Here is a 22,622-nt window from a genome sequence, read left to right on the forward strand (position 1 = left end):
GTTAACATCGCTGACATTCACAGGCGGGGCGGCCATGTCTGTGGATCACAGTGAGAGAGAGAGAATGTATCTGGTGTTACCCATGTGTGTACATGGAGGTGTGTGTGTGTGTGTGTGTGTGTGAGTGTTCGGATGCCACAGCCCAGTCATTTGATGTAGGCGCCTTGCAGGGGACAGCCGGGTCTGAGCATCAGACTCAGTGATGGAGGTTCTTGAGCACCAAAATGGCACCAATGCAGGGCAAAGCAGTTTGGAGTTGGGAGGTAGCGATAGAACCAACAGAGGTGACCCGCCAGAGGAGCTGGAGGGTGAGGGGATGCCGGAGTTGGAGGCCGGACCGCTGGAAGTGTACCATCCCCATCAGGCGGAGGCCTTGGAGGAGCTACCATCATCATCATCGGTGGTGGTGGCGCAGGCCTTGAGGTGCCAAGTGAAGATAACCACCCAGCGCAGCCTCCATCTCCGTATAGCCAACCACACGGCACGAGATGTGTATGTTCGGCTGGTGGGCCAGGGGGACAGCGTTGCTGGGTTCAGTCCTGGGCTTCAGAGGAACACACTGGAGCCAAGTAAGATAAGAAAACACATGAAGCAACAATGAGTTGGTGTAGTCCCGAGTTGTTGTTTTGTTTGTTTGGCAGCTGGCTGGTGCAAAGTGTAAATGCTGTCCATCACTGTGACACTCTCTGGAAACATGTCATTCATTTGCTAACAATGTCATTGATGCAAGGCTACAGCATGCATCGTTTTAAGACTAAAGTGGCTCCTGTAGCCATTAATAGCCACGGGACCATAGGCTACAATGCTAAAAAGCTAATATTAGCATGTGTGTCAAATGAGTCATTGTCGTTGGCACTGGCGCAGGTGTGCCAGATCTTGTGGAGCTTAAAGCCTGTCTCTGAGTTACTGTCACTCAACAGCGGTGCGGAACTTCTATTAAAGGCCGTTGACAGACTTATTGACTGATAAGTGAATGGGTCCAGTCAAAGAGGTTAGCATATGAGACTTATCAAAGGCTACGATCATTTTCTTGGTACAAGGCGGAGAGATCGTCCTCACAGTTGCAGAGAAATCACTCGGTGATGTCAATTGCATTCCCAACATTAAGCCCCTCTAAATCTCCTCAAGGAGACATTTAGACCAGAGCAGTGTGATGTTTCACTCTCTGGCAGGTTTCCACTCCGCTGAAGTGTCCTTGAGCTGAGCCTGAAACCTCTCCGCATCACTTTTAGGTGATGCCCTACACAGCTCAGGATTACTTTTGTTTTAAGAGGTAGAAAGTCCAAGGGTTAGCGTCTACAGACATGAACTAAGATGTTAAATTTGGTCTTCACGATAAGGGGTCAGAAATGTGTACAGGTTTTAATATCACTGTCCATCCATCCATTTTCTTCCACTTATCCGATTCCTAGTCACCTCTGAAAGAAGCTAAGATTTCACCTCCTCCAGTTCCACCAAGAGGACACCAAGGCATTCCCAGGCCAGCTGTGAGTGAGACATAGTCCCTGCATTGTATCCTAAGTCTGTCCCAATACTTCTTCCCAGCTTGATGACCAGAAAGTCTCCTAAGTAGAGGCCCAAGCCACCTCAGTTCATTTCTCCCGAACTGGGTAATGAGCAGCACCCCTCCTGGATAACTCTTCCAAGTCGTACCTCTAAGAATTTGCCCAGACTCTGTGGAGGACACCTATTTCTTGTATCTGCGGCGTAGACCTTTGCTTTTTGGCTTTTTGGTGATGGTCTGATACAGCGACCACATTAGTAGGGATAATCCACCTTGTCAATCTTACAATCTGTCCGAACCACACTCATGAACGAGACCCTAACATAATCAACAGAAGACTGAATGAACAACAGCATGATTTCTTGGGATTTGCAGGTGTTTCATCTTTTATTCCAAAAGGCGTCTTCATTTGTGACTTCTTCATTCCTGTGTCCATTGAGTCAGAGATACACAAACCTGCGGCAGGACTTCCAGCTCCATTGACGTAATCCACCCTTTTCCGACTGAGAGCCACGACCTCCAATTCGGACGTGTATTCTGACTGCTTCACACACAGCTGAAAACGGCCTCATTAAACGCAGAATAATGACCACATCATCCGAGATGAGGTTTTCAGGTCACCAGACTGGACTCCCTGGGTTCGTTCCATAGAGATAAAGTATAGAACCGGTGATTGAGAGCAGCGTTGACTGTTGGACTCCAATATTGACTTTGTGACAACGCAAACCAAACTCATGCTCCCATTGTACGGTGACTGAGAGGACCGTCATGGCAAACCTGATACCAGGGCTCCTGCTTCTAAAAAGGCTTTCTGCCATGAAAACACCTTACTGCATTGTGACTAAACTTCTATAATAGCGTCCTTAAACAAACCCAAAGCGGCAAATGTTTTTCTGTTAAATAAAATGCGTTTTAATTCACATTATACAAAATTATTGTTGTAAGAGCAGCTTCCTGTGTTTTTCCAGTTGTCTTCTTTGCGTGGAATTCTTACTTGAATTCCCATCCAGCTTTGTACTCCTCAGTGCTACTTTATCTTACCAATTTAACACACTTGAGTACAGAATGTTGTTGTTATATTCCCATCTCTATTCCCTCCTAGTCATCGCCGCCCGTGTGTTGACTGCGTTACCACGGAGGCTGCCCTTCACTCTGCTCCTCACTTTTTCCACTCCCTCCCTCCCTGCGCCTGTAATAACTCTCAACTCATAATCATCAGGTGGTTCTCAGTGCATTTTGCTAAACTGTCAAATATCTAGTTACGAGTTCATAGCGGTAACTGCGCAATCATCTAATTGAATGCAACTTAAGACACACGAAGAACACTTTGCAACATTCTGTTTCTGATTAAACTGACCAAAGCTGGTGTGAGGTTATAAGTCTTTTTGTGGGTGTAGCATGCTCTCATCACAGTTTATTATGAAGGTTTTTTTGTTTTTTTTTAATACAAAACTTAATGCACTTTATTGAGCAGAACATAGATGCATTCTTGCAGTTACTGGACAAAAGCTTAATTTTAATTTAATTATTATGATTTAATATTTAAACATATTTAATACATCATTTTAAAAAATCTTTTTTAACGATGATACATCATAAAAAATAATAAATATGTTTTTATGATTTCTTAATCAATGGATGTGTTATTTATTATATTATTATATAACATATCATTACTTGACATACATGGAGTTCAAGCACTTTGGTGTACAAGAGTGTGTGTATGTGTGTGTAAAAATATATCCAGCTGTCTCAGATGGATCAAGTTGGGGGGGTTGGACAAGGCTTGTTGGTCCAGTAGTGTCCTGTGATGCTTGTCAACACCTTGCTAATCCAGAGTTTAGTTTACACAAAGGGGGAACCTCTTGACCCAGTGGCCAAAATATGATGCCTCCCTACCGGGACAAAACCACAGTCATTGTAACAACTTATGGAACTGAATTTTTGTTATTGAGTTGCCTTTGCTGAATATTACATTGTTTATGTGCCTGTTGCCATTTTACAGGTGAGCAGCACCTCTGTTTGTGCCTGTTTAACAAGCATGAGAGCGCCATCATGTGGCTCATGTGCATAATGAAACATTTTCAGTGTTACTATTAGTAAAAAAAAAAAAAAAAAAAGATGCATTATTAATTGTTGAAAACTGAGATTTATATTATTTTAATAACTTCTATCTCGTCTGAGTACATTATTGTAACACTAAAGTGTCCATGTCCTCCACCAGGCACTGTAGCTATGAAGGACTCGACGGCGTTGCCCCCCCTCAAACCGTCAACCACTCCCGCAGACTGCGAACAAACACAAAGCATCGATGGAGCCAACTCTGCGTCAGACCTGCCGTCTCCACGTGTTGCCATGGAGACCTCCAATATCCGACCTCAGACGCCCAAAGCGGGAAGTGAAATGGGGGAAGATGACGAGGCCTCTGGAGCGCTAACCATCTCTGAGCTTGTGTACAGGTTTGCAGGAGTTCATGTTCTCACCTAGTCCCCTTTAGTATAGGTCTCATCTTCTACTCTTTGTCGACAATTTTAAATAAGTCCTGGAAGTCCCATAGTAGTGTACAGTAATCCCTCACTTATTGCGGTTAATTTGTTCCAGAATTTCCACAATATAGGAATCAATGTTAATAATATGGACTAACTAACTAACTAACTAACTAACTAACTAACTAACTAACTAAATAAATAAATAAATAAATAAATAAATAATGGAATATTTTCATAGTTATAGCATACAAAACCTGTTTATGACTATCTAAATGGGTTTTTAACATTATTAGAGCCCTGTAGACATAAAATAACACTATAATTACCTATAATTACCTTTACACTCATATACCCAAATATAAGTCCAAATATAGTCTTTCACTTGTATAGCGCTTTTCCACCTCCATGGCACTTTGACACTGTTAGCACGTTTACTTCGACATGATCACAAGAGGACGGAGGATCGAACGACCAGTCTACCACCTAAGCCATGCCGTTCCCGTGTACTGTATTGTAACAGAAAATATGACATAATTTAGACATAAACAACACCCTTCAGCTGGTACCTCTTCTGGAATTTGTCGAACCAGCCCTTCTTTGCCGTGAAATCCACGAACATTGCAGAAGAGGATCAGGGTTGAGTTTCGTCCGTCTGGCCTAGCGTAGAGCACTGATAGAGCTGCCTAGCCTTTGACTGTGCATTTGTCCAACATAATAGATGTCAAGTATTACATACAACGTAATGTAACATGAAGGAGCGGGACATGAGGACACACACGTTAGCAACACTAGCATAGCTATGTGAGCTACAGTGCTAACATTGCACTCATATTTAAAAAGCAACATCACGCTAGGCTAGCCTATTCACTGAAGAAAAACACAATGATGAAACTTACAGGTCCTACGTCTGCAGCTGACTGACGCATAGTTGGCAAGAGTTTATTTAGAATGTGTAGCAAAGCCTGCTTTTTCTGTCCTGTTACTAAACTTTTTTTTGTGAAATGGTGGGCGTATACATGGCGCGGACTCACCTGGCTATGGGTGGGTGGGTGGCGGTGTCGTGTGCACGAGGAAGGAGGTTTTCCCAGAACCCGCTTCAAAAGTGACCACTCGAACGCCTCTTCTCTCAAAAGAGGAGCAGGCAAGGGAGGAAGATGATAGATTTTTTCACATTTGGTGCTCATAAACAGGCTCTAGGGACACATATTACTGTAAGAACATCTTTAAAAAGTCAATTTGGCATATTAGCGAACCTTTTAAGGCACTGGCTATGGATCCTAGGGCGGACTATGGGGTACACCCTGGACTGATCCAGTGTACAATCTATCTGTCTATGTCCATGTCTTCTCCAGCCCTTGTGCCAGCATGCTGCCCACCCCAGTGGACGACAGCCAGGGAGGCGTCGACCTCCTCTTCTCCTCGCCAGTACAGAGCCCCGCCAGGCTGCTGAGGGAGCTCCATGATGACCCTGACATCCAGGCCCAGCTGGAGGCCGAGTGGGAGCGCGACCGTGCCTACGAGCGCACCCGGCTGGCCGCGAGCAGGGGCGGCTTTCACGGGGTCCTGGGCGGCGGCCTTCGCCTGCTGTCATCCAATGAGAGGCTCAACGCTTGCGTGCTGAGCGTGGCCCGCTTTGTCGCCGTGCTCACAGGCGTCCTCTTGGTCACCGTGCCCACCTTGCTGCTGCTGCTGGAGTCCGACCTGGACGTGTCCTTCCTGCACGAGATCCGACAAACGCCAGAGTTCGAGCAGTTCCACTACGAGTATTACTGCCCTCTTCGCCGTTGGATCATGTGCAAGGTCAGCATGGCCATGGAGCACCTGTGGTCTGACTAAGAGGGTGAGGTGAGGACCACTTGGCAAAAAAAGGGAGGTGTCACTTCAGGGAAAAAAACAGATGCCCAAAAGTCTGTCTTAACATGTTATTACATCTTATCGGTCTTAACTACTCTATCATAAGACAAACGCAAGACGGTCCTTCCCAGCAGAACCATTTTTCTCTCCCAATTCAGCACGATCCCATCACTTGTTAAGATAGACGTTTGTGGCGGTCACCTGCAAAGAAAGAGGTCTGTCTGGGAAAAAGACAGACATATGGACCCCCTCTTCAAAGAGCAGCGCCTGATTGGTCCCCGAGAACGTCAGTCACCGCAGAGTGGGTGGGAGTAGTGATAGATGGAGTCGTCACTGAATGAATACCGCACTCCTGAGTTGACTATACATATATATATATATAAATAATAAAACACGCAGAAAAGACACATTGGTAAGTGAAGCCAGTCTTACGCAAGTTGTTTTTAAGGTTTTGTACATTTTTACGTGACGCAGCTCTTTCAGGAATTTTTTCAGTCAGAGGATCTACTTTGATCTTATTTTGAAAAAAAATTCAGAGTTTATAAAAGATGACAAAAATTTACCCAACGGGAGAAATTTCAGCTATTTTGTAACGCCCGGGTACAGCACAAATCTTTTACACGACCACGGCAGATATTTCAACTCTCTCTCAGACCATGTGATGTCATTTGGGACAAAAACAGGCGGGCGACGTGTGTTTGTTTGTGGTGGTGATGAAACATGTTTGTGTTTTTGTCCAGTAGTTCAGTATCTTCAAGTTACAAGTCATAAATGAAGTGGTAGACGAAGTGTTGAAGAACGGGAGCGGGATGTAGGAAAATGGAGCTAACGAGGGTTTTCCTGGAAATTGAAGGGAATGTAAACTGTGTAGGAGGCTTGACTGGCCGGGATTAGAGCCTCTTTCACACAGAGATGCCGCACAATTGGCGCATAACAGCCGTAACATTTATTTATCTGTGCCTTTCACACAGAACCCTGCGGGATATAAGTGTGTGTGCTTTTCACACAGCAACATCATATGTCAGCGCCAGTTGCTGTCAACACAACAGTGTCTGGTGTCAAAACCTCACACCCCTGTCCCGGCATTGCGGAATACCCTTTCACACAGGCAATACCCTGCCTCTGTTACGGCGCTGATATGACCTCCAAAGCCTGAAATTTGCCCGGGTCGACTTTGCCGACCCATAGCACGTCATCGGCCGGCCACACAGGATAAAGGCGGCTTTTACAGTCTGTGTGAAAGGGGCTCAGGATGTGTTAAGTTAGTGTTATGTATGTTTTTAATATTTGTGTAGTCCAGTGATGTTTCTCGAAAGTCCATTGGACGGTTTCTTTCTTGTAGAGGAGGTTTTAGCCCAGGGGTGTCCAAAATGCATTTTCAGGCCGCAGCTCATTTTTTGTTGGTTTTGAGCACATTTTGAAAATGTCATATTCCATCATTGATAAGAGATATCATTTGATTGGTTTTAGCGTCTTTAAATGCACAAAGTGCATCCCACAATTTTTCTGTCGGAGGCCACTCAATGGAAAATGTTTGGGCACCCCTGTCTGCCTGTAGCTCTTTCCCACAACACTGTGTAAAAACATACTGAGCATCCTCTATTAGTTAACGTAACATCCTCTAACTAGTGGCCACGCACACACACAAAGGACCTGAGTCTGACACTCAAGCAAAAACCGAACCGCTTTGACGCACTTTTGGTAGCTTCCCGTTGTCGTTTGGTATGCAATGTCTTGCCTTTCTGCCCGTGTGAACGCCTTCTCAGGAAATTAGCATCAGCGGCTCCTGTTGCAACCAAACACATCAAACCCTCGTGAAAAACACCTCAAAACTGCGTCCACTAAGCATACCTGTCAACGTTTGCATTCGGAAATAAGGGAAGTTTTCCGGAAAATAAGAGAAACTCCTTGTTTTTTTTAGATAAAAGTTGAAATACGGGAAACGGGGGGGTAGTATCCCGGGAATAAACGGGAGGGTTGACAGGTATGCCAGTAATACTGGCCCAGTTGTCACGTATCAGGCTCAAGCACGGTTACAGACATCTTTCCTCCCCTTGTCCCAGACTGGTCACTCACATTACTGCAACTATTCTGACTTTTGTGGCTTATTGTGATGAGACGACGGAGTACGAGGGCTTCAGCGAAAAGAATTCCGCGAAAAAAGTTGTAATTTTTCCAGAATAATTGCCAGAATTCCCAGCTGTCTGAGAAGAATTGAGTAATATCATGAGATAGCATTGTTAAAACACTTCTGGTCCCATGATGGAACACACCCTCATTTATTCTTGTGATATTAGGACTGCTACCATGTTATTCCTGTAGTACCTCATTGACTGTATGGCATGTCTACGTTGTGTGCACATGCGTGTGCTCGTGTGGGAGCAAACGTAGCTGTGCCTAGTTCCTTCAACCATGCTTAAGGCAAGGGAAGTGTGATACCGTGCTTGAGCACAGCACGGTACAGAGCGCTTACACTCGTCAAACAAGCATGCTTGAGCACGGTATGGCTTGCTTTGTGCGAGGGAGTACTGTGCAGAAGTCTTCGGTCACCGTTAGATGTGTTATTTCAGCAATTGTTAAATAAACATAGAATATGTACAGTAATCCCTTATTCATGGCGGTTGATTGGTTCCGGACTCGACCGTGATAAGTACATTTCCGCAAGGTAGGATTCCTTCTTTATAAATGGAATATTCTGGTAGTTATGGCAAAGAAAACCTGTTTACGATCTTTTAAATACGTTTTTAAACATTATTAGAGCCCTTTAAACATGAAATAATACCCACATAGTTACATTCGCAACAGTAACCCGTGTTATTATAATGATTACTACCTCCACCAAGGAGTTATGTCGTTGTCGGAAATGGGATATGGAAGAACTGATTACATTTTGGGGGTGGTTACCGGGAATTTTTTTAAAGGATTCTTGAACATTGCGAGGACCATTTTTGGCATTTGTGCATATAACTCCACAATAGCAAAATGGTCAGAGCACTTGGAAAAAAAAATACAGGACAAGCCTCCAACAGGTTCAACACAATATCAAAGACTGAGCCAACTAATGGAATAATTCCGGATACTATGATCCAGAATATGCAAAAATAGAACCGCGATGTAGCGGGGGACGATTGTAATTGCCATGTCACTAAATAGAACCCAGACCTCCACCAAGGCCGAACTGTGAACAAAAGTAGGAAATATAAGTGGGCCACCATGTTTATGTTAGCCCACCTGTGTGTCAGCTAGCAGGCTACTTCCTGGCCCGAAAAGACGGGCAGTACCATTATGATTCCGGGGGATTAATGCCGCGGCGACTGAAACAGTGACAGTAAATTCAATTTGGTGATGAAAACGGGACAAAGTGTTTTTGATCGGCACAGTCTAATTAAAATACCGATATTAAAAAAATTTGATTTTTTGTAGGCTACAGTGCTTAACAAATATCGTTGAGCACAACCCGTCCCTCCCGAATGGAAAACTAAACACAGGAAGTGAACAAACTATCATTCCATATCATTATCAGTAATCGAAATGAAAAAGTCGTAGGATTAAATATACTTTGTTCTTTTTATACAAGTGCAGACCCGATGTTCCTCATATCCGAAACATGTTTATGTTTCTATAATACACCAGTGTGTTATATATTTATATGCTGAAATATACTTGTTAATGTTAGCCGTCATTTTTTTGCATTCACTGTTTAATTTTTCAAAAACAGTAAAAGCACATCTTGACATCCCTGTACAGACATACAAAATTACCTTTTTTCCTGGGCGAGAAAAGGGACTATTTCGTTGTTTGAGTTTGTTCAATAGATAACTAACATTTTTGTTCCAAGTTTTCTCGTCAGGTTGTCTTAATACATTTGTTAAGCACCGTCTGCACTCGTGAAAGTGCGTGCCAGTCCAGACTGAAACAATAGCGCCTCTGCTGGCTGCAGCCAAGTAGTGCACTGCATTAGCGCACTACATTTCCTCACTTTTGTGAGGAACTACGCTATACTTTTGTGATAACATCCAAGCTGGTGGTGACCTGAGACTTTTGCACAGCACTGTGAATACACTGATGTGTATTTACTTCTGCACAAATGCGACCATTTTATTTGCAAGGGTCCACATGAAGGCTTCTGTAATGCATTCAGCGTGTCCACACAAGTCCTCCTGTCTTAGTCGGTCAACGGTTTCCTGCCGCATTATCAATATGCAGAATAAAAGTGTGGCTCTTTAGACTTTTAAGCAGAGTTTATGCAGAAACAAAGCATTTATTTCCCGTCACGGGGAAAAACACATGCACTGAAACCAACAGAAGGGCCAAAACACGATGACAGCATCATCACGACCCAGCCACCATCGTCTACTCTCTTTCTGTCCGGCTTACATTTTTGAATGCAAAGCTAATTCTCTTGTCGATGTACAAACATTTTTCTGTGCTAAACCTGCATGTCGTGCCCTCATTTGTAAATACTGTTAATAGATGTGGCAAAAAGACAAAAAAAAGGGTAAAATAATGTCGCTTCCCTCTGTGTGTCCTGTCCTGGTTTTGCTTGTAGGCTTGGCTGTCTTCATTAGAATGCATGTGCTTTGTCTTGACCAAGCATTGACACCACCTCATGAAGTACATGCTAAATTAACTCACACATGGGTAAGTAAACATTTTTAAAGTTAATTTTACAGGAATGTGAAGAGACTATTTAAAAAATATATATATCATAGCATCATTGTGCTTTGGCTGTGTTGAAATGCGAACAGCGCATGCTAGCAAGGCATGCTAACGTGTTGAGTGAGCTAGCGCCGTGTTCCGGTTCATTCTCTCAGTTGAAAGGCAGCAAACGTGCAAATTAGGTATGATTTTTTTTTTCTGCCTGTGGAGATTAGCTTGAGAATGATAGGAGCGAATGTGACCGAACAGCGACGAGGGCTCCCAGCCGGTGATGTAGCATTAGCTTAGCTTGTAGCTTTGCCTTTACGCTAAAGATTTAGCCGTCATTTTGGGCTGAGGTCATGCGGGTGTCTTGTTTACTGGCGAGGGAAAGTTTTGTTGAATGCTTTTTAAAAAATAAATTGTTTGAAAAACACTCGTTATTGATGTCAAACCGTAAATTTGATTGGGTGTCTTTCAATTTAAGTAATACTATAATCCTAAAATGTTTATGTCACCAAATTGATGATATAGTCAGAATTTCAAACACAAATTCGTTTACACCAGTCAAAGATCATCTATATAACAGGAGTGCTCTGCTGTTTCTAATGTCCTGCTGCAAAAACTGGTGAAAGATCCTCTATATGCCAGGGGCACTCTGCAATATATATACTGTATATATTCTTTATATGACAAGAGCGCTATGCTGTTTTTAAGGACGCAGTAGGTCCTTAATTCCTTAAAACTACTACTACTACTACAAAGCATTTTTGCTGTGGGTTCATAAGAAGAGCATACACTGTATAGAGTAGCTTTGACTGGTGTAAACATGTTGCTTGCGTTTTAATGAACGACTATGATGATCCATTTGGTGAGTAAGTAAACATTTGAAGGCACGACAGAGCCTTGCCTTGACGTTAGAGAGACCTCCGGCACCCCTGATCCTTTTTCAGGACTTACCGCAAAAACGTTAGTCAACGATCCTCTATATGACGGGAGTGTGCTGCAGTTTTTAAACACTTCCTCCAAAAACGCTCGTCAAAGATCTCCTAGGTGACAGGAGTGCTCTGCTGGTTTTAGGAATCCGCTGCAAAAATGTTAGTCGCTCCCAAGGTTTGAAGTGAACTCATAGGCCGGCCGGTCTGCGGTCATTCCCGACAAGATTTGGCCCGCGTGCCAGCAGTTGATCGGCCTGATGTAGGATTTCTTCTTGAAAATGATACCTCAGGTGTTTGCATTGGGCGTGGGATTAGCGTGTACGTAAGGGAGGAATAACCGATTGGATCATTTCCACTAGAATGTGTTAGCATGTACAGTAAGTAGCACACTCCCTTGCACGGTCACTTTGTTCTTTTTGACGACTGGTGTCAAGCTGTTGTTATTCTTTTTCGCTTCTAACTCTGGGGGATTTTCATTTCGCCCTCACCACCCTCTGGGACAACCAAGCCTTATGAACTTTGTGAAGTGAAACATTTGAATGTTTGTATGTTATTTGAAGAAAAGATGTATTGTTTTATATGTTGATACTGCCACAATAAAGCTCCCTAATCAACCCCAGAGAGTCGACTGAAAGGTCATTACCACTGTGCATGTGTCTCAAATGAAAAGACATAATCACAGCTAGCTTGTTGGCTCAAAACACTAAACCGGTGACAGGATTGGTGGTACGATTTGAAAATCAAATTTCCCCAAAAAATACAGCTCTAAGATCGCACAAAACTGAATAGGCCTCAAACAAATGACGGACTGCACGTTTTGCTTTTTCTTTGGCATTTTATTTTTAAAAAAGCAGCCTCAACAAGGGATGTTAAGAAGAAAACCGACTTTTTACGCGCCTACGGAATTGTATGTGAGTCATTCCCTAATGTCGTTACATGATACTAGGTCTGCAACTAACCATTATTTTATTAGTCGATTAATCTGACGGTTGTTGTTTCGATTAATCGAGTAATCGGTGGGGCCCTAGACGAACCAAAGCAACATGAACCAAACACAAACAGTTAGTGCGGGGGTGTCCAAACGTTTTCCATCGAGGGCCCCATAGTGAAAAATGAAAGGATGCAAGGGCCACTTTGATATTTAGCACAGCAAGACATGTAGCAGACATGCTAAGAAGTTGTACTGTTAAAAAAAACTGCACCTCAGCTTTGTGATATCGGTGAAAAAGCCTATTATTAGTATCAGATTCACTCTTTGCTCTTTTTTCTCCCATTTTGCTGTTGTTTTTTTTAATTGTCCAAATATTTCAACTTTCTTGTGTAATCTTTGTCATTTTTCTTTTCATAATATAATAACATTTTGCCCAACCTAATTCCAACTTTACTTTGTTTTCCTTGTTTCACATAATAATAGGACTTAAAAAAATAAAAATATTTTTTATTTAATATTTCAACTCTTTCCTACTAAAATGACATTATTTTTCCTTATTTTTTTTCTATTTTTTTTCTTTCAACTATTTCAACTTTCTTCTTGTACATTTTCTTCTCAGAACTCCAACTTTATTCTCATAATGGGGTCATAACTATAAAAGCAACCTTCACTCGCTAAATGCACTGCAAAAAAGACCAGTGAGGAGAATCCATAATGCCGCCTATAGGGAACACACAAATCCCTTATTTTTAAAATAACAAATATTAAAATTCGCTGATTTCGTGCATTTTCAAAGTGCTAAAATAATGCCGTTAACAATAACCTGCTACCCAAAAAAGTCATACAAACTTCCCTACAAGAGAGGAAAAAGTAAACTTGAAACACTTACAGTATATTAATTGTGAAAAAATCTCAATAATTACCTGATCATATTGTTACATTACCTTATCATTATTCTATGTATTTAAAAATCACATGTGGAATACAGGAAGTGAATAAAATGTACTCCATAAGATGTGGAAGGGATGGGGGGGGGGTAGGATTAAATAAGCTTTGCTTCTTCCTACTCCTTTTAGACACGTGGAACTGTGAATTGAATTATGTGATGTATTCCATTGCAACTTGCATGCGAGTTCAAATAAAATTAAACCATAACCATAACCGTAACATTTTGACCTTATTCTCGTAATATTATAACTTTTTCCACAACCAAATTTTACAAAATTTACAACTTTATGTGTTGTTTTGTTTGTTTCTCATATTACTATCACTTTTAATATTTTATTTCTTTAATATTTCAGTGTATGAAAAAAAAGTGAGGCAAAAATGTTTCTGAAAATTTTCAAGAACAGAATCATACAAAAACAAGACTAATGAATGCTTTGTCTCCCTCTTGTGGGCAGGATTGCAATACCACAGTTTGTCATACTGTCCCTAAGGTAACATAGCGGTAAAAAGCTACTTATTTACAGTATTTCTGACCCTTAATTTCATTCACTGCCCACAGCCACCCACTGGCTGCACGCATTTCTCAAAAACACGACTGTGGTGTCAAAACCTTGAACGCTGTTCATGGTTTGCATTCACTTTCCAAACTCCCTGCACTCTTTTTGCAAAAGGCCGTACTCGGTTTTTGCTCATTGCGACACACATTTCACTCATGGGACACATTTCACAAGTTTTCAATTCCGTGATGGTTATTGGGCTTGTCCTTTGAAAATAAAATGCGAACGTGTGAGCCACAGTGTTGCTGGAAACACGTCTCTCTGTAAGTAAAGAGCCATCTCAGAAACTCAGCAAATGTGCTGCTCCTAATGCTTTGAAGTGTCCAAAGCGGGGCAGGTCATCTACTTTGATGCCGACTCTCGGATCCTGGATGGATACGTGTGGACCCTGCCGACTCGCACACCAGCTTCCAGGATGCCGCCAGCCAAGCATCAGTTGACGGGTCCTCAGGGAAGGAACTAAGCAGCTTTTGTGCCGCCTTGTTGTAAGGACGGCGGCATTTGAGTCTTCTTGGGGGCGACACTGTCGTGGTGGCGTCGTGCAGAATGTGCCAGTCATGTCTCAGGGCCTTCCTGGCCTGGATAAGTAAGGGTAGGCCGGCTGGGGCTATTCCCGCTAGCGCTGGCAGGTGCAACAAAGGAGTGCAGGGCTTAAAACAGACAGTTATGGTCCGAAGGGCGTTGTTTATATTGACGTCAACCTTCTTGACATGTGGATTTCTACACCAGACTGGAGCACGGATTCGCAGCACCTTGGCAGAGGCACCCCAACTAGTGCCCGCAAGACGTCGGATTAGTGAGACCCTTGAAGATCTGTTGGCCGTCACCTCTTCAAGATGTTGTTTGAAGGAGAATGTTCTGTCCACACGTACACCAAGGTACCTCAGAGCTTGTTTTGCGTTCTCTCACAAATGTTTTGCGAGCTTTTTTTTTTTTTTTACCCATCAATGGTTTTTTCTCCATGTTCCCTCGGGGACACCGTAGGTTTCAACCTGGCCGGGAGGAAAAGCGAGAGAAATATCATTGGACCACTGACTAAAGTCCCAGGTCAGCATTGGGACAATGTAACCCTCTACATCTTGGGGTGATTCGCCGTCATGCACTTCTGGGTGCATACAACACCCAGAATTTGTTGACTTTCCTAGATGGACTTTGCGACGGCCTACTGACCTGGGTGCGGCCAGGCGTTTGGCAGGAAGACACAGTTTTTGTTGTTGTGTGGGATAACGATAATGTTGATTCGGGAATGGTTCGATATGAACCCTCGGGTTATTGTGGTTTTTCTGCCACCATATTCTCCCTTTCCGAATCCTACAGAAGAACTCTGGTGAAGGTGGCAACTATACATTTGGGAAAACCCCTTACGATCAATGGTCTTGGCATGCGATGATTCTGTTAATGCATGTCAGTTCTGGCTCTTCACATTGTCTGGCCAGAAAAAAAACATAGCTTGTGATGTTGATGATGTCCTGTGGCCTGTCCAGGCTGAAAGAATTGATGCAGACGTGGTGTAAATTCACTACGCGCTCTCGCCTGACCATTGTTGTGTATGTGTTCCGCAGTTTACGTGTGCAGGTGGAGACTGCTGCGACGGGAGACTTGCGTCGCGTTGTGAATTTCTCTTGGAGATAAATAAAGTATTTATCTATCTTAAGTGACCCCAGCAACTAACCGGAACTACGGAATCCGACTAGAACTCGGCTCTCAAAGCAAAGTGGAGGGTAAGTCACTGTTGATACACTACACTGCAGATGGGGATGTCATACAAGGTCATGTCAAAAAATCCAAACTATCCCTTTAAGAAGGGCCTGACTGGAATTGCCCACCCAGGTGGGTGAAGTTGACTCCGCCCTGGCAGGAGCAGTAGTGCACTGCAGCAAAGAGCAGACAGGTGGCAGCAAAGCAGCTCCAGCGGAACAGTGAAGGTAAAAGTAACCTTGAATGTTCATTTTTGCTTTCATTCATCATTTGCGTGTATTTATATGCATTTCCGATCGGCTTCTGCATTTAAAACTAGAAAAACGTGTTTTGGCTTTTGGCTTGGAAAAACTGATTCCGTTAGCACCCGTTATGGCTTGAGTTGGACCTTCTGGAACAAATTAATGACGCTAACCAAGGTTCCACTGTACTTAAAAAAGCAGAGTTTGTAGAGATCTTCTAACAAGCCAAATTACTGGACCAACTAACTAACCTCATCTTGTACCGTCCGTCCATCCGTTTTCTATGCCGCTTATCCTCAATAGGGTCACGGGGGTATGCTGGAGCCTATTCCAGCTGACTTCGGACCCTCACATGAATACCTATGGACAATTGGAATTTGTGAGGAAGCCAGTGTACCAACTCGGTAAATAAAGAGGCTTTTTGTTCTTGACTCTTTTACACCAGCAGGTCACTGCCAAGACATGGTCCAAGTTTTGGGATTTATTTTTGTTTGCACCACTTGGGGGTCCTCGGTAAAAAAATAATCCTTCACATATCACCAACTCTCATCAATGCCTGCTGAGCATTTCATCCTGAACATGTGTCCAGTCTTCTCAAAGCGCAAAGCAATTCTAAATGTCTGCAGGCAAACTGAAACAGTTGCGGTTGTCAAGTTTAAGTCCTTTTTTATACCTCAGGTCAAAAACAGTGAGAGAAGAGTTTTGTATTTAGCAGTGCTTTGTGTGTGCTAATTTTGAAAACAAAGTTGAAATTCTGCCAATCAAGTGCATTCACAGACACAAGTTGCTTTCTTGCAACGGGTTTATTCGACGCTTGTTCTCCAAATCCACCGTGAAAACGAAGTAGAATACATACAGTATGACAGTGTGAGCAAAACAAGGTATAGATTCAACATGCACAGCATGTCAGCAGAACAAAATGTCCTAACATCCCAATAAAAATGTTTACCTCGTTGGCTCCATGCTAAAATGACAGCAATTAGACAGCAACATACGTACGTAGCTCGAAAGCCCATCTATTCTTCTCTTAGTCAATTGCAAAAAATACGTACCAGAGAATAGCACTTCCGGTAAACGTCTCTTCGAAATAAAGGCATCTTTTAACTTCAAAATAAAACGAGAATTTAGCGAACTTAAATGACCACGCTTACAAAACACAGCTATGTATATGCAACAGTCACCGCGCGCTTTTGACACAAGGGCGCAGTGCTTCGCGAACTGTGTCCAATAAAGAAAATAGGGCGCAGCGTTTTGGGAAACGTGTGCTACTTTTCAGGCACAGTGTCTTATCAATAGAAAAACTGTAAAAGAAAAGAATATTATTAGAAATCATAAAACTAACCATTATTATGTTTCTGAAGGAACTTAACTGAAAATGAAATGACGGTTAATGTCTTGCAGAGGGCATGAAAGCCACTCAAAGACGACACACGAGGACACGTGGACACACGCTTTCGGTCCACCAGCTGCGTAGACAGGTCAGCACTTTTTCATGTTCACACATGTAAAAAGCCCCGATGTAAACCTATATCAGGAATAAAAAGTTTTCCTGCAAAGTCATGATCATCCAGTCACATGAGCGGGGAAGCCTTGACCCTCGACCCCTCAGCACAGAGCGACTTGTGTTTCCTCCCTAATTCATTTCACACTCTGGTCAGGCATCTACTGCACTGGCTGTCATGAGATACTAAGAACCTCTCTTTGGAAAGATCTAACATGACGCTAATCAAGATTGTAGGTACAAATACAAAAATGTCATGTTTGGGGCCTCGGTCACGTTGCACACAAGACAGGGGGTGTTGTTATGAAGTGATGTATGCATGTAAATATGCTATAGAAGCGCTAAAAGCTGATCTTGATGAGCGTGTCTTACAGTGTGCAGGGATTCCCCTAGGATTTTTAAGCTGTGAGGGTGGGCTGCATGAGAGGACGGGCTGCCATTTTATGACTTATTTATTAAAATTTGTTCAACAACTAGCAGAACATGAAGCGAGAACATTGCAAACATGTTAATTTAATGGAAAAGTTGCTGAGAGCACTGCCAACATTTAAACTGCACTTGATTTACAAAGCACGTCTCCACTCAGTGTGATCGTTTGTCATTAAATAAAGGCGTCATGTTTGAATAGAACACTTAGAAAAATATCGAGGAAAAGGCTTCTTGAGGCGTCATCTGTACTTCTGTGAAGAAGTACAGATGAAGTACAGATGACGCCTCAAGAAGCCTTTTCCTCGATGGACAACTCTTGTACGACTGAGAGCCTACACAGACTTAGAAAAATACTAGGAGGTGAAGCAAATATTCTTTGGTGAACTACTCAACATCAGCTGGTGAGCTACCTGTTGGAGACCCCTGTGATACCGTCACTGTCCAAAGCTGGACGCACTACGTGTTTCTGTTGAGCAACTTAGACACACAACTAGTGTTGTGAAGACAAGCCATAAGTATTACAATGACAACAAGAGAGCAAGATTGTTAAGCGGCACTTTCAAAAAGTAAGTTGTGATGGTGATCGAAAACGTGTTAGCTAGATGCCGCCAGCCAGGCATGGAAACAAAAATGCCAGAAACGTGATCGATCACACATGCTGGCATAGATAGGCTTAGCATGTGACAAGCTGTCATCAGCTGACGACACATTTTATGGGCTATTGTTGATTTGCCCGATAATAAGAAACAAAGTGAAAACGAACATAAAACGTGTCGCGTATCTGGTCACATGCGCAAGTGCCAGCAAGTGCCAGCAAGGCAGACAGGCGATTCCGGGGCGTGCTTATCAAAATAAAGTGCAGTGAAACATTTTTATGATATTTTAAATCGTTTTCAAACTCACTGTGGTCATGTGCGTAAATAATAAGCTATATATGTATCTATATAGCATATGTATACATTCACACAATATATTTCTTAAAATTGTTTGCAAGATTAAAAAAAACAACTTTTGTAGTGGCGCACACAAAAGTGGCGCACTTTTGTAGTGGTGCGCTTACAACTCAGATAATATTTTACATACGCTCGCATAATAAGGTGAAACAGAGAGTGGATTTCTCCAGCGGATGGCACTGTGTTGAAAAAATAAATGTTTATTTTTTCCTGTACTTATCCAATCAGTATGGAGTCAATAACATTGGGTGATTTCCTGTTCCTGCCATCTCTCCATGTCCCTTCTGAGGCCATGTGAGGCAGTGGAGGCATCCGACCCAAGATATCAAGGTAGCAGCACAATTAGCATAAGATGTGGGATAGGCTCTTTTTTCATGATAGGCTTTGGTGCCAAAGTGTTTGTGCCCAACAAATTCTGCCCAGCAACAAGTGGTCAAGCAAACAAGAAAATGAATCTGAGTAATTATGCTGATCTCTAGTATGTTAGTGTACTGCTAGCTAGCTAAAATGTGAAAATGCTTATTTTTTTCCTTTCCAACACGTACAGTATGTTACAAAACACTTCTTTTTACTTTTAGTTTTGGAGTAGTTTTCTTTTTGCGTGTGACTTCCTATTCTTGCCAACTCTCCAGTCCTTTCTTGGCTGTGTGGTGCAGCGGAGGACTCTGGCCCGTGTTACCATTGTGAGCATGATAGCAAATATGTTCATGTGCACCCACAAATCCCGCCCAGCAACAAGTGCTCAAGCAAACAGTAAAATATTACACTCCTGAGCAATTTGTAAGACCAGTTGAAAAATTGCAAGAGTTGACATTGTGCACTGTTCTGGATCTTAAAGGGTTCTAAGTAGAGCTTCAAAATGCAAAAAGAAGAAATGGGAGCGACACAAAACAATTTTTGAGTGAGCAATTTCTTGCAAACAAGTATTAAAGTGAAATAGGCTGTTCATCAGCTGATCAAACGTTTAAGACCATAGCTAAAAAAAAAAAAAGGCATTTTTTTTTTTTTTTTTAAAGAACTCAGTAATGTGTAGCTCCACTATCCTTGTTCATCAGCTCAAAAATTGATTTGGGCATGCTTGATGCTTCCTCTCCCTGGTGGGCATTGTGAAGTGCAGCGTTTTCATTACCACACAGACGAGGGCCTTCAGTCATGACGGATGCCCCCTGCAACATCTCCACATAGCCACCTGCCGTTTGACGCCCCTGCACAAGCTGAGGCTCCATTGTTCCACTGAAGGAAAAAGAACTCTAGACCATGATGGCGCCCCCTCCACTGTGCCATGTGGAAAACATCTCAGGTGGGATTTCCTTGTCATGCCAGTAACGTTGGAAGCTATCAGGACCGTCAAGGTTCCATTTTTTCTCACCAGAGAATAAAACTTTCTTTCCCCTTTCAAAGTCCCATGTTTGGTGCTCTCGTGCAAATTCCAAATGGGTCATTTTGTGGCGTTAAAGGAGGCCTTTTGAAGACATTTTTTCTTCTTCAAACCTTTCTCTCACAGATGCCGTCTGATGGTTATTAGACTGAGCACCAGTAACAACCTTCATTTGGTTCGAGGATGGTCCCGTGTCTCGACAGACAGCCAGTCGGATCCTCCATTTCAGGCCGCTGACATTTTTTTTGTGACTTGACTTTTTTGTTCCATAACGCCCAGGATGTTTGAAGAAGTTTCAAATGACGGTCTTACTGCGTCCAACCTCAGCAGCAATGGTGCGCTATGAGAGGCCTTGCTCATGCAGCCCAACGATCCGACCGCGTTCAAAGAGAGAAAGCTTTTTTGCCTTTGCCATCAATACATCATGACAATGTGAATACTTGACAGAAACTTAAACTTTTGATCAGCTGATAAACGGCCTATTTCTCTTTAAAGCTTCTTTGCAATAAACTGCTTTCGCAAAAAAATGTTTTGTCTCACTCCCATTTCTTCTTTTAGCATTTTGAAGCTTAGGACCTCTTTAAGCTCCAACTGTGCAAAATGTAAGTTCTTGCAATTTTTCAAATCAAATTCAACTAAAACATTTTGATCAGGAGTGTATATGTGCAATTTCAACTCACAAATATTTTATTTTATTTGTGAAGTTTAATACTAATGATGTGAGAAAGAGATGCTTTCTTCTCAATGAGAATTTTAGAATTATTTCCAGTATGTACTTCATATTTCATACAGAATACTGATTCATTTGTAAAATGTCTGAATAGATGACACTTCTGTTTTGGACTGATCTCCTTTGTGTTTGCATCTGCTAGCAGGAAGCAATCTGCCACTACTGTGTCTGCCATTATAATGATTAGAGGTCTGCGCTCTACTGAGTGCTGCTCATGTTCAACACTGGAGAGGTGGGATACACTAAATTGCATTCGAGTAAACTTTTCGCGGTTGTGTCACAGCCATAAGGTGTGTTCTCATGATGTAAGCACCCCTTCTAGGACAAACAACCAGGCGCAAGATAATCCAGACCTGAGCCAACACACAAAGTGTAACACACATCTAGCGCGTATGTGTTATCGTCGCTCTTTGTGTCCTCCTGCAGGGAAAAAGCTGAGCGTCTTGTCGCAGCCAGGGTTGCTGAGTGCGGTGTGTGTTTGTCAGCAGCCTCGGTGGAGGTGCTTCTCCACCTGTGTGGGCATTCCCGGCAGGTACACTGGGGAGAAAAGCGCAAAAACATACACGAAATGTAGCTTTTCTAAGAATGAAGCAAAGACAGTCAGATGGGGCTGTGCCCATGTGTCATTTGCAGGAAGTCATTAGTTGTTGTGGTCCTGCCTGGTCTCCTTGGCGACCGGATGCTGCCACAGATTGCACCTAAAGCCCTGAGTGATGGCAACAGGGTCTAAGACACACACACACACATTTATACACAATGGCAGGGTTGTCCAAAGTATTGGCTTGCGGCACATTCGAAAAATAGAATTTAACAAGAAAAAAATGGAAAAATCAGATGTCATTTTAGAAAAATAAAGTCAAAATATTAAGAGAAAAAAGTTTAATTTTACAACCTTGTTACAACTTTGTAGTATAATGAGGAAAAGTAACGTCATATTAGTGGCATAAATTTGAAGTATTAAATCAAAAATGACATTTTTTAAAGTTGTAGTGCTATGGAAAACAAACAAAACAATAAATATTTGTCATTTTTGGAAAATTCAAACATTTTGGTTGCGGAAAAGTGGTAATGTTATTAGAATAAAGTCATAAATATGAGAAGAAAATGTACAAAAAGAAAGCTGAAATAGTTGGAACATTAAAAATCAAAACAGCAGAAATGAAAAAAACAGCTTTAATTTTACAACAATTAAGTCAAAATAATAACGGAAAAATGTCGTATTCTGATGAGAAAAAAAGTCGCAAATTTAGGAGAATAAACTCGTAACGTGTGTGCAAATAGAATAAATAGAATTGAAACATTCAAGAAAATATTAAGTCATAATATTACGAGAAACAAACAACACAAAATAAAGTTGTCATTTTTGGAAAATTAACTTGGGGAAAAAGTTATTATATTATGAGAATAACGTCAAAACATTATGGGAATAAAGTCATAATATCACAAGAAGAACATTTCTGAGAATAAATATTTTGAAAATTTAAAAAAAACCAGCAAAAATGGTAAAGAAAAAAAAGAGCAAAGACTGAAGTTTATTCTAATAATAGACTTTTTCACTTATATCACAGAGCTGAAATGCATTTTTTTTTTTTAAAGTAACGTCTTAGCATATCTACATGTGTTGCTTTACAAAATATCAAAGTGGCCCATGCATCCTTTCATTTTGCACTATGTAGCGCTTGCTAGAAAAAGTTTGGACACCCCTGCGCTATTATATAATCTAGCACAGTGGTTTTCTAAGTGTGCAGCAGCACGAAAAAAAATGTTGATGTTGTTTATAACCAAGAGATTACCAATTTATCATGGATTAAAAATATCCTACCAGTACGTAA

General features: G+C 42.0%; 2 protein-coding genes and 1 long non-coding RNA gene across 5 annotated transcripts in view; all 3 read left to right on the forward strand.

Annotated features, from left to right (window-relative positions):
- frmd3 (FERM domain containing 3) overlaps positions 1-12,038 on the forward strand; it is a 65,857-nt gene extending 53,819 nt beyond the window's left edge. For all 3 annotated transcript variants that reach the window (XM_054774432.1, XM_054774433.1, XM_054774434.1), the window contains 2 exons: positions 3,729-3,963; positions 5,346-12,038. In XM_054774432.1, coding sequence (XP_054630407.1) covers positions 3,729-3,963; positions 5,346-5,829 — 719 coding nt within the window. In that variant the 3' untranslated portion in view covers positions 5,830-12,038. The remainder of the gene's footprint in view (positions 1-3,728; positions 3,964-5,345) is intronic.
- A 2,557-nt stretch (positions 12,039-14,595) lies between these two features.
- LOC129180218 (uncharacterized) lies at positions 14,596-15,563 on the forward strand. The gene is made up of 3 exons (XR_008570116.1): positions 14,596-14,737; positions 14,844-14,906; positions 15,422-15,563. It is a non-coding gene; the product is annotated as an uncharacterized LOC129180218 (long non-coding RNA).
- Positions 15,564-18,915: 3,352 nt separating this feature from the next.
- Positions 18,916-22,622, forward strand: part of rasef (RAS and EF-hand domain containing) — a 28,526-nt gene continuing 24,819 nt past the window's right edge. The window contains exon 1 of the mRNA XM_054774909.1: positions 18,916-19,012. The gene's annotated coding sequence lies outside the window, so the exon portion shown is untranslated. The remainder of the gene's footprint in view (positions 19,013-22,622) is intronic.

This window comes from Dunckerocampus dactyliophorus, chromosome 4 (assembly GCF_027744805.1).
Source record: "Dunckerocampus dactyliophorus isolate RoL2022-P2 chromosome 4, RoL_Ddac_1.1, whole genome shotgun sequence".
NCBI classification, from domain to species: Eukaryota; Metazoa; Chordata; class Actinopteri; order Syngnathiformes; family Syngnathidae; genus Dunckerocampus; species Dunckerocampus dactyliophorus.